Consider the following 13,425-nt stretch of genomic DNA (forward strand, 5'->3'; position numbering starts at 1 on the left):
TTTCTTCACACCATTCTGCTACAGGTTGATCTTAGTTTCATCCGTCCAAAGAATGTCGTTCCAGAACTAGGCTGGCTTTTTTAGATGTTTTTTTGCCAAACTGTAATTTGGCCTTTTTATTTTTTGAGGCCTATGAATGGTTTGCACCTTGTGGTGAGCCCTCTGTATTTGCTCTCGTAAAGTCTTCTCTTTATGGTAGTCTTGGATAATGATATGCCTACCTCCTGGAGAGTGTTTTTCACTTGGCTGGATGTCATGAAGGGGTTTTCCTTTACCATGGAAAGGATCCTATGATCAGCCACCACCGCTGTCTTCAATAGGCATAGATGCCTTTTTGTGTTGCAGAGCTCACCAGTGTGTTCTTTTTTTTCTCAGAATGTACCAAACTGTTGATTTGGCCACTCCTATAGTTCCTGCTATCTTTCTGATGGATGTTTTCTAAGAATCGGCTGTTTCACTAGCAGTGAGAGCTCCTTTGACCACATGTTGTGGGTTCACAGCAACAGAATCAACTCCAGACCTTTTACTTGCGTAACTGATGAAGGAATAGCCCACACCAGCTTTTGAGTCAACTGTCTAATTACTTTTTGTCCGTTGAAAAATAGCAGGCTACATAATAAAGAACATTGTGAACACCCTCAATTTAGAGCTGAGCTACTGCACTTTAAGCCCATACTCCAAATATTTCCAGACCTAATTGTATGGGAACCTTATGACATATTTTTGTATGTAAATCACACATGATTTTTAAACAAAGGATACAGAAATGAAAAGGGAAGGGGAAAAGACCAAGGGTTCAACCCTGGACCACTCTGATAAGTAATGAGGATATATACATTAAAAAGATGTATAAGTGGTACCATTCAAATTCACGTTGAGCATTTGTAGCAAATGCCTTTCTCCCTACAGACCTTATCCTCACTGACCCATAGCACAAAACCATCATCGTTAACAGTTCCACATAACTTTGTTGAATTCAGTCTTTCATTTGCAAAGCAAAGGGGAAACAGCTAAGCACTATTGTCCCAGGGGGTCCACATATAGAGAGTGTCCAAGCCCCACCACTGACCCAAGAAACCTTTTGACATATTAATTTCCTCAAATACTATATATATATATATAGAGAGAGAGAGAGAGAGAGAACCAGATTCAGCGATTCTCATTCATTGCTTTTTCATTGAAAAATTACAATCAGTGTTAGCAATCATAATTGTGTTCATCCCCTTATAGGCCAACACACAAATACATTTTATTGTGAATTGATGCATATGTCATATGCCTTTGAAACCAACGTTGTTACCTAAATAATAAATAAACAGTAGAATTGTTAACTTCACTTTTACTTCTGAAAAGAAAATACACAGATTGCAGAAAGTGTTTCATTGTTTGACATCTGTGTAACAAATAAAATTAGCATGCTTTGGAAGATCAAGAAAAAAAAATAACAATAAAAAAAAAAGTAGCGAGTGAAACATAGGTGGCCAAAGTGGATCTGTTTAGTCCCAAAGGCCAAAATCACAATATGTACAATAATGTAGATAAAATTAAAGTGCTGAACATTTCTTCCTTTCAAATTTATCAATCACAATAATAGCATTGTATACAAGTTTGTTTGCAGGGCAGGATGCCACATAAGACCAGCTATTCAGATGCCCAGACAACTTTGTGAGGATGATGTGAGAAGCATACAATGGATTGTTTGATAGTCCTGCCATGCCTACCTAGACACCATTTAAATTTTCCTCTGCCTTAGTGGGTCGTACTGGTAGTAGTGATGTAAATATATGAAAATCCTGACAGCTGTTTAGCCTCGCTCTCTTTCTGTAAGTACAGCTACAGGCATACATTGCTAGTTTAGTTTAAGTATGCTTCATTTTGTTATAAGTAAAATGGTTAAAATAACCAAAGAAAACACTATGAGATTTCAAGGTTGAAAGGTGGAAGCAATAATTTCAGCTGTTAAACTCAATGTTTATGTTTACAAATTACATTGGGAGGGATAGTGACAGAAAAAATACATAAAAATATAAAATCGTTTAATACAATATTGATATTGCAACATTATCACTGGAGCTTAAAAGACTGGCAAATTATAAAATATTTAAAGCAATCAGTTAAACGCTTTGCAAATGGACTTTTAACAACAAGCTATGGCTTCTGGGTAGATGTCAACTAAAAGGGAAAGGAAATTAGCTAATAAACCATTATTAAGGTGCAGTATATGCCATATGAGTATATGGTTTTGATGGAAATGTTCTTTCAAACAAGAAATAACTGTTCTTTGATAAACAGATATCATAATGATCTTCTCCTTTACCATGTAATGCAATTGTTACTTTCTGTAAATCAATTGGAATCTGGCCAAACACACAACCTGTTAATTAGGTTTTGGCTCTAAGGATTTGAAAGAAAATGTTACTGTTAATCAAATAAATCCTTAAAATTGTGAATTTTTAACATATATGAACCAACACTGTCTTTCTTGTAAGGTTAAGTTTTAATATTTTTTGGTCCTTTAACTATGGGTTTACTAATTGATTTATTTGGTTAATTATAGTAATGAAGTCAATTTCAAAAATCTGCAAGAACACAGTTACAGGATCATAATAATAACAAATAAAAATAGGTGGGGCATTGACATTTTCAATGCTTTATCATACAAAATTCCACTAGCTTGCCTAACATAAAAAATGGTGCATTATGTTTATTTTGTGTTCAGTATCAGAAGGTATCATAAGAATATAAGCAGATTCCAAAGAGTAAAATGCTTGTGATTTGACACTTTTTAAATGTACTTTTTGTAGGTATTTATCTTTCATCCCATTTAGTATGTTTCTTCTTTAGCACACTATAATCCATACAAAAACACTGAATATCATAGTAAGAATTGTACACAAATGTAACTGACTGCAGCCAGTTATGTATATTTATATGTATTATTTAGCAATTAATGAATTCAAATGTCTGTTTTGCGTTGGGGGGTTATCTGGGTCTCTGAGAAACGTACATAGTGAAATAAAATTCTTGTTTAATTAGACAATAGTTGAAGGAGGCAAGAAATATTAACTAGGCCAGTTAGGCCAGTACCTGAGTTTAGGAGGACAAGATACACTGCTTCTTAAAGACATTTTGTGCCTTGGATAATTATGTTTTGTAAGATCAATTACAGCTAGAGATAGGCAAATTACTAAACATTAATCAAATATACATAACTCCAATAAAGAATAACATAATTACACTAAATATATGATAAACATATGGCATACCTACTTTGTTGGTAATAGGATCTAATGAACATTTAATATGAAATATCCGCCGATCCCTTTCTGCCACAACCATTTAATTAGTTTGAATGTAATCAATTGAGGAAGTAAGTCCATGAAACAAGAACTAATTATATATATATATATATATATATATATATATATATATATATATATATCTAAGCTGTTATGTTTCCATAATGTCCCTGGATGGAGACTGCTCAGAGTGAACCCCTTGAGTATTGTGAATTGTCTGATTATGTGATAGTGAATTTTGTTGGAGTTCGAGAGCAATGGCGTTTTGGGGATATTCTTTTACTTGTTTTTTGTATTCCAAAAAGGTACAGGCCTTGGTGGCTATAGCAATGACATTCTTTCCAATAAAAATTGTTGAAACTCTGCTATCCTGAAATAAAACCATATTTATGGCTCTTATAAAAATAGTCACAATATTGATGGTGACAAGACTTAAAACTGGATAAAGCATCATCTTCTGTGGAGCAATATGTTCACCTTGCATGCTGATTTCACTTAAGGAGACACAGGGAAGAATAAGGAGCAGGATATAGCAGTAAAAAAACATAAGACCTTCTGCCCAAATAGGAAGTCCAGTCCTGTGTGGCTCCCATAAATTAGCTTGAATATCTAAAATATCAAGTAAATCAAGGGCAACCCAAAACAGTCGTCCTCTCAAATCCTCCTTCTTTCTGAATGTTCTTACATATTCCATGCTGTCAAGGGCTACCAGAACCAAATATAATCCTGGTACAGAAATAGATAGCAGCAATGTCAATGCCTTTCTGGTTACACTATCTATATTTTTTTTATCAGCTTTGTAATTCTGAAATATAAAATATAATTTGATTTCCAACACAAATATATAAAGGAACCACAATATCATGGCATAGCCTCGCTTTGCAGTTTTTACTTCTGCTCCAACCCATACTGCAACATAACGCAAAACAATCAAAAAGCATATATCGCCAACCAGTACAATAATACAGACTCCAATTTTCCTTGGTCCTTGGTTTTGCTCAACAAGGTATGCATCCATAAAAGCCATGCTGGTCATAATTACAATTGTAGTGAGACACACATGACGCTTGTCTGGGGGTGGCAGCACCATGCTGGTAATGGACTGATTCTTAATATTGGCACTTAATGAAGACAGGTTGTAACAGAGAATGCACGCTATTCATAAAATAACTTCTTAATGTTGCATTTATAAGAGCTAATGATGGTGACAGAGGAAGCTGTCAACTTAAGTTCCATGACTAAGCATATGTTTAGATGCTTTTGAACTAGTTTGAACTAGATAGTGTAAAGTAGGGTTGTTTTCTGTGTATAACCCAATAATTCGTGTCTTGGTATATTGCTGAATAAACAATAGAGTTCCAATAGTATATTTCTTCTACTTTTGGCATTGAAAGAAGAAACGATCTTGCTTCTTATTTTAGAGATTTCTCAGGGTGTGGATTCTAAATATAACATTTGATAAGCATGTTGTTTATCACTAATGTGTCCAGTATCTATACAAATGGGTATTATGGAATAAAGAAATAAAACAAATTTAGAAAGTGATGGATATCTTCAAGACAGGTGCCAACAAAGGTTGTGTGACCACTTCCATTAACTGCTGATGATGACATCCTTAGTTGTTCAGTCTCCAAAAACCTCGACGCTCATGCTATTTCCTGCAGTTACCTGGTTGTTCTAAAAAAAATAAAAAAAATAAAAATAAATAAAAATGCAAATATGATTACCATGAATCACAAGTATTTAGCATTATATACAATGTGCCAAATTCATACAAAAAGCACTCTACAATATAATCTTGATATACGTGTATTTTATACAAATATATGAATCCATAATCTGCATCATTTACAGTATTATATTCACATAGACAGCAAGATATAAAAATCAGTGTTCCAGTAGTTAACATCTTCAACATCTTATACATATGTCTGAATAAAACTTAGATTACTTCTGAGTTTCTTTTATTCCAAACAACAATCCTGAATCTATCCTCCCACCCATCTTTTCAACATTAACCCCTTAACGTCCATTGACGGGTCAGGCACGTCATGCAAAAATGGTCACGTGACGACCTATGATGTGCTTAGAAAGTTATCTACTATCACTTTCTTCGCTTAAACGGTGTTGCTGTAATTCCTCAATATTGAGGCATTCAGCAACACCAAAACTACCATCAGGGGCCATGTCTGGCCTCTCCCTGGGGCGATTTTGCCACTCGCAAGATGGCTGTGTGTCCTTTAACCCCTTAAGGACAATGGGCGGTCCCTAAACCCATTGAAAATAAAGCATTTTGAGCCCGTACATGTACAGGCTTTGTCATTAAGGGGTTAAAAAAAATAAAGTTGCAAAAGTTCGCCAGAGGGTCTCTACACCCTCTAGAGAATTCTGGTTCCACTTGCAGTTTGAATACAGGTACTACATTCAACCATGAAGCCCAGCTTTCTAATCACAATGTGATTAGTAAAATATTTAAAAAATAATTTAAAAAATATGGGAAAAAGGTTAAAAAAGTGGTAACAATATAATTATGCATCAGAGGAACCATCTAGTTCCAGCAAAATGTAAAGTTTATTATTATGAGCAAGTGCTAAAATTAGCGATGTATCTTCCCAAAAATCTTGACATGGAAGTAGTTAAACTAAAAGCATTTAAAATACCAAAGGGGTGTCTAATTTAATAAAAATGAAGGGTTCAATGGAGTAAATTGGAGTGGCCAGGCTCAAAGATAGGGAATAGGCACAGACTGACCAAAATGGGCCTTTTAACCCCCAAACACCAGACAAACACATGCATGGGTGGTATTACTGTACTCGGGAGATGTTGCTGAACACACATTGGGGTGTTGTTTGATAGTGATGTATACCTGGAGCTATAAATTTATACCTGAAGTACAATTTATGTGAAAAAAATACAAAAAAATTACTACTACAAACATTGGCACAGGCTGGTGGTAGAATCTCATGCATGGAAAGGGTTAAAATACAAGCATTTGAAATACCGTATTTGCTCGATTATAAGACGACCCTGATTATAAGACGACCCCCCAAAATCTGAATATTAACTTAGGAAAAAAAGAAAAAGCCTGAATATAAGACGACCCTAAAGGAAAAAAGTTTTACCAGTAAATGTTAATTCATGTAAACTATTTTTTTAATAAAAGCTATGATTGAGAAAAATTTTTTTTTTGTTTTTATTTCCTTGTATTTTCCAACCTGTCCCCCAGTTACGCACATCTGCCCCCAGGCTTGCCACACCAATATGGCACTGTGGCCCATGATATGCCTTTTAACCCTCTATATGCCACTGTGCCCCATGGTATGCCCTTTGACCCCCTATGTGCCACTCTGCCTCCAGAAATGCCTTATACCCCTATATCCCACTCTGGCATTTAGGGGGTTAAAAGGCATATTATGGGGCAGAGTGGCATATAGGGAGGTATAAGGCATTTCAGGAGGCAGCGTGCTCTATTAAATGCCCCCTTAACGCCACTCTGCCTCCTGAAATGCCTTATACCTCCCTATATGCCACTCTGCCCCATAATATGCCTTTTAACCCCCTAAGTGCTAGAGTGGCATATAGGGGTATAAGGCATTCCAGAAATGCCCTATGCCCCCATTTAACACACACACACTTACCGGTACTTCCAATTTCCTGCTGTATTGCCGGGGCAGCGGGTTGACGTCTCCTTCCGCTGCAGCCGGAAGAAGGTGGAGTTGGCACCGGTGCGGCACCGGTGCGGGGAACTCTGACCTCTGACAGTAGGGGAAGGTATGCGCGACGGACGCAGACAACCCCCGCTGCTAGCCGCACCTCCTTCCGGGTGCAGCGGACGTTGTCTACGCGGATCGCGTAGATGTCAACCCGCTGCCCCGGCAATACAGCAGGAAGCACCGGTAAGTGTGTGTGTGTGTGGGGTGTTAAATGGGGGGGGCAGGAGGATCCAGGTCCCCTGCAGCGGTGCGGGGGATCTGGATCTTAGTCTCATAATCAGACCTCTATTTGAGGTCTGATTAGAAGACGACCCCGATTAGAAGACGAGGGGTATTTTTCAGAGCATTTGCTCTGAAAAAAAACCTCGTCTTATAATCAAGCAAATACGGTACCTTGCGGTGTCTAGTTTTCAAAAAGATATGGTTTGATGGGGTAAATTGAATTAGCCGGCTTCAAAGATGGCCCTATTAGGACCATCAGTAGGACCAGGTGTAAAAGTTCCAAGTTAAAAATGTGTACTTCCTAAATGTGGCATTTTACCTCCCAAACAACCTGACAAACCCATGAATGGGGAGGGGGTATCACTATACCCAGGAGATGTTGCAGAACACATATTGGGGTGTTGTTTGAAAGTGACCTTTACCAGGAGCTGTAAATCTGTACCTGAAGTGCAATTTTAGTGAAAAAAACACAAAATGAATTACTACCACAAAGTTTGACAAAGGGTGGTAGTAGAATAAGGGCATGTAAAGGGTAAAATAGCAGCATTTGAAATACCTTGAGGTGTCTATTTTTCAAAAATATATGGTTTGAGGGGGTAAATTGCATTGGCCAGCTACAAAGATACCCGAAATATCACATGGGGCAGAATGACCAGCTTTGGAAAAAATGGTTTTGAAAAAGCAAAACTCCACTTGTACTTATTGCCCAATAACTTGCAAAAAAAAACATAAAAACATTGGGTATTTCTAAACTCAGGACAAATAGAATCTATTTAGCAGTTTTTTTCATTAGTTTTTTTGGACAAGTAAAATATTTTTAAAATAAAAGTGAGAAAAAGGTTTTCTTTTTCAATTTTTCATCATATTTTATTTTATAGGAAGTTAGATAATATGATCAAAGAAATGGTCTCTGAAGAAAGCCCTTCTTGTCCTGAAAAAAAAACCATATAACTTGTGTGGGTTCACTAAATGAGTGAGGAGAAAATTACATCTAAACACGAGCACCGCAAAAGCCTCAGTCCCATAGGCTACAAAAAGTAAAAAACAGCCTGGTCCTCCCCCCCACGGTATCTCAACCACCCCACCAGCTCCCAAAAGTAATTATAGGTCCAGTAATCATCACGGGAGATTTGCCCACCAAAATTTGTCTAGTACCAAGCTGTCAATTCAAAGGTACTTTTAAGTTTAATTTGCCTGTGAACATCAAGAGTTGCAATAAAAGGCCTCCACACCTCAAAGAGTCTCTTAGTGTTTTTCTCTTTGTCAAGTGAAGTGTCTAACCTGTCCATACGAAAAAGATAATTTAACTTAACTTTGAACAGAGTTAGAGACAGGGATTCAAGATGAATCCACTGGTGGACAATTGATTTCCTAGCAGCCGCCAAGACAATATGAGTAAGTTTTCTATGATGCCATAAAGGGGCCTGAGTAACAGCCAGCACCGCCATCTATGGAGAGAGCAAAGTCAAAGGACAGCCTTCCCTCCCATATCTCCTCACCTCCTCCCAAAAGGACTGAATGACTGGGCATGTCTACATGCAATGATATAAATCTGCATTAGGACTATTACACTTGGGTCAGTCTGTATCATCCCAGAAACCCATATTCGACAAAAATAGCGGCGAATAATAGGCATAATGCCATAACTTAAGGTGCCTGTCATAATATGAGGCATTGGGAACTATCTCTGAGCCAGGGGTGTAAGTCTGTTTCAGTTTCCGATTTAAGAAAGGCTTAAAGGGTTTTGGTGGAGTGAGACTCACAGTCCGAATTAGCTATCAGCACATCCAACAGATTCTTATAGTTCCTATCCATGAAATGTCTCATCACCCCGGCTATAAAGCTTGTGGCTTTGATAAAATGGAAGACAGGTACATCAATATCAGGCATCGCAGCTACACATTTTCTGTGTGTCAAGATCCTTCTATCAGTTTTAGATACACATTTATCAGTTGTGGCCAACCATGCACGTTTCCAGCACCAATTAAGAGACACATGTAATCTGTATAGCTTCCAAGCCCTAACAGGTCCAAATAAAAGCGGGTTTTGTATTACCTACTCTGGTAATTGAGGGTACGGGGTATGGAAAAGGGAAGTCAAAGAACACAACTGCGAAAATGCCTGATCAATCAACTTATCAGTCTACCTAGGAATAGGAGAAATCCAATCCACCGCATAACAAAATAAAGCCGCTATATTCTAAAATCTTATATTGGGCAAGTTAAGACCCATGAGAGATTTAGAATATTGTAATTTTGAAAATCCAATACGAGGTTTCTAATTTCTCCAAATATATTTTGAAAAGCTGCATTAAGTTGATGAATATCTCTCCTAGGGAGCAGAAGGGGCAATACCTGTAACTGATATAGCAGTCTGGCAATGCTAATCATTGTTAAGAGAGCCACCCTACCCGTTTACCAAATTCAGGAAGGGTCGGTTCTAAAAAGCTACAGTTGTCTGCAAAGGCCAAGATTTTAATGACCCTAGGGCCAACCCTAATTCCCCTGAAAATTTCGCTATTATACAACGCTTGGATCAAAGGATCCAAGCAAATATTACAGAGCAGAGGAGACAGCGGGCACCCCTGTCGCACTCCTTTCTCCATTACGACCTGAATCCAAACCTTTTATGCACATATTAGCATAAAGCTTCTAACCAGGTTTAAAAAATTAGACCCATAATGTTGAAACTTTAGCACCCTACTGAAATGCAGCCAAGCCACTTTATCAAATGCATTCACGGCATCAAGCCCCAGGAGCACTCTACTCTCCTCCAACTTAGAAGGTCTCGGCAGTCATATGGCTGCAAAAGCATTCCGCCGAATGTCTACCACAGACAAATCCCCTCTGAGCCAGTTAAAAGACTCTGTCCATAAAGACTGTAACCTATTCACCATATTAGTTGCCAGGATCTTAACGTCCTGGTTAAGTAAAGTGATAGGCCTTTACAAGGTTAGTAGCTCAGGGTCTTTATTAAACTTTGATACTAAAACAGTATAGTCCTGGGTCATAGAACCAAATGGCGTATCCTCCAATAAGACAGCATTAGAGAGGTCAACCAGATGGGGCGTAACACGAGGAGATAACAGTTTAAAGAACTCTGCCGTATACCCATTTATTAGACTTAGACCTTTAATAACCGAGACCAGTTCCTGTTCTGTGGTTGGAGCATTGAGATCCTCCCTCTGTAAATGAGTCAATTTTGGCAATCAAGCCCTGCACAAAATGTCCGAACCCGTATCGTCCTCTAAAGTTGCTCAAAGTGTGTCCGAAACAGCTCACAGAGGCCCTGAGGATTATAAGGCACTACAACCTTAGCCATCTCCCAAAACAAGAGGGGGTGTCAGTATGAAGCAGATTATCATCTTTAGAGTTATTCCACACACTCTCCAGAAAAACGCCAGGGACATTTCAATTGGGGCATGATCAGAAATTGGTATTGCCTTGGTATTCACCAAGGCTAGAAACTGGGGCAATATCAAGTAGTAGTGAAATACAGGTAAGGGTGTTATGAACCTCCAAAAGGAAAGTAAATTCTCTGCAAATTGGATTATGGACTCTCCAGGGGTCTTCTAAATGGAACTGGTGCTTAAACTGGGCAATACCTGACTGCAAGCGGTGGGTCTTTACAGTAGGTACTTCCTGTCTGTCAAGGTCCTGATCCTGTAGCACACTGAAGTCCCCTCCCACCACACACCAAGCAACAGGGAAGTTCATAAGTAGTACCATTAACATACCATCAAATCATAGGTGCGGATGTTAACTTATTAGAGACCATTCTTCTCAGGGGAGTTCAGACCCTTAACGTTCCAGGACAATAACCTAACCGTAGGGCATGACGTTTTTGTATACCTGTAACATTACTAGGCAGCATTGTAAGCTGAAAAAGACAATATGATTACAGTATCCGCTGCACCTGTTACCGATAAAGGTGACCCCATGTCCCAGCGCTTGGGGTACTCCTTAACAGAAAAGCGGAGCATGATAATCTCGGAGCCATGAGCAACTGTAGTAGAGCCCTGACAGAGAATCAAGATACCCCTAATAGAACCCCCAAAAACAGAACAGAGAAAAAACATTATAAACTCCAACATAATAAACTTAACAAAAAAGAGGAAGTCCACGGAGCATGCTGCCACCCCAAGACATCGACACAGAATCAGAGTCCAACTTTTCCTTGGCAGCTTGTACAGTATCAAATAGAAGAGACTGTCCATCAACGTGAACTCAAAGTTTTGCTGGGAACAACAGCATAAACTTGATCCCTTTGGCAAACAGCTGTTTACAAAGAGGAGAGCATTCCCCACATTTTTTAGTCACAGACGTTGAGTAATCCTGGAAGATAAGGAAGGTCTGGTCATCGTATTCGAGTTCCTTGTTCTTTCTGTAGGCTGCCTGAATTTTAGATTTGTCATCATAACCCAGCACCCGGAAAATGACTGGGCGAGGGGCCGCATTGTGACTAGACCGCTCATGCCTTCTCTATGCACAACAGGGAAGCATCAGAGTAAGAAAGGCCCAGTGGCTCAGGGACCTTTCTATCCTGGAATATTTAAGAATCAGATTATTTCTCCTACTGTGGTTTTTAATGTCATCTTGTCCCGGAGAGTTGGTATCATTTTGGACAATGCTTTGACCTCGACCCTTACGTGACCCACTTCATCTTCCAAGTTGATATGTCTAGATTCCATAGCTCTTATCTTTAAAGAGTCTGCAGTGATCTGTTGCAACGCAGAATCCACCGATATCTTAATCTCTGAGATCTTATTGTCCTTACTGTAAAAAAACCCTTTCCTTTGCCTTGGACTAAATTCTCTATTCTTCCAGTCTAAATGCGTGACCATGTGTTCTATGCATAGTCCTGTTTACGAATAGGTTTCCAGACAATGTTTTGTATTGGCCCCAAATATATTTATATTATGCTATTATATCCCCTCTGAGGCACTGTTTTTCTAAACTAAACAGATTTAAATTTGTTAACCTTTCTTCATAACTAGTGTTCCATTCATTTTATTAGTTTTGTAGCCGGCCTCTGCACCCTTTCCAGTGCTATAATATCCTTCTTTAGAACAGGTGCCCAAAATTGCACAGCATATTCAAGGTGTGGTCTTACCATTAATTTATAAAGAGGCAAAATTATATTTTTTTCCTGTGAATTGATGCCCCTTTTTTACATGACAATACCTTACTGGCCTTAGCAACTGCTGACTGACAATGCACATTGTTTCCTAGTTTGTTGTCAATAACAATTCCCAAATCCTTCTCATTTGTTGTTATTCTAATTCACTACCATTTAGGCTGTAAATTGCTTGTGCATTCCTTACCCCGAAGTGCATAACTTTGCATTTATCTACATTAAATTTAATCTGCCTACATTAAATCCCTCTGCAGCAAAGTCATATCCTGCTCACATTATATTACTTTACAGAGTTTAGTGTTATTACAAGATCATTTATAAATATATACTGAATAAAACTGATCCAAGAACAGAACCCTGAGGGACACCACTTTTGTCCAGCTTGAAAAATACCATTTATGACACCTCTATGTACTCTATCACTAAGCCAGTGATTTTAATTTGAATACTAACCTATTTTGTGGAGCCGTGTCAAATGCCTTGGCAAAATCCAAGTAGATTACATCAAATGCAACACCTTGATCTATACTTCTAATTACTTCTTTGTTGAATGCAATTAAGTAAGATTGACAAGACCATCTATGTTTCACAAAACCATGCTGATTTTTTGCTAAAAACACTGTTCTTCCCAATGAATTCGTGAATAGTATCCCTTAATAACCCTTCAAATACTTTCCCAGCCACAGAAGTTAAGCTCACAGGTCTATAATTTACAGGCAAAGAGTTTGGACCCTTTTTGAATATAGGAACCAGATCTGCCTTCCTCCAATCCTCTGGTATAATTCCTGAAAGAAGAGAATCCTGAAAGATTAAAAGCAGAGGTTCACTTATTTCCACACTTAGCTCCTTAAGTACTCGAGGGTGAATACCATCAGGCCCCGGGGCTTTGTTGACATTAACTATCTGTAGTTGCTGCAGCACCTTGTTCTGAGTCATCCAATCACAATTTGTCTGCAACCTACACTGAAAACAGAGATGTTTGAAGATATTCAATTTTTCCTCAGGGTTTTTTTCACTAAAGAGTTTATGCCAGTTAATATGTTGCAAAGCTGCCC

The 13,425-nt window shown here is 38.3% G+C and overlaps 1 protein-coding gene across 2 annotated transcripts in view; it reads right to left on the minus strand.

Annotated features, from left to right (window-relative positions):
- Nucleotides 1-3,435: 3,435 nt before the first annotated feature.
- Nucleotides 3,436-13,425, minus strand: part of TMEM121 (transmembrane protein 121) — a 61,809-nt gene continuing 51,819 nt past the window's right edge. For both annotated transcript variants that reach the window (XM_053474873.1, XM_053474874.1), the window contains one exon: nt 3,436-4,976. In XM_053474873.1, coding sequence (XP_053330848.1) covers nt 3,451-4,389 — 939 coding nt within the window. In that variant the 5' untranslated portion in view covers nt 4,390-4,976 and the 3' untranslated portion in view covers nt 3,436-3,450. The remainder of the gene's footprint in view (nt 4,977-13,425) is intronic.

Source organism: Spea bombifrons, chromosome 9, assembly GCF_027358695.1.
Source record: "Spea bombifrons isolate aSpeBom1 chromosome 9, aSpeBom1.2.pri, whole genome shotgun sequence".
Classification (NCBI taxonomy): domain Eukaryota; kingdom Metazoa; phylum Chordata; class Amphibia; order Anura; family Pelobatidae; genus Spea; species Spea bombifrons.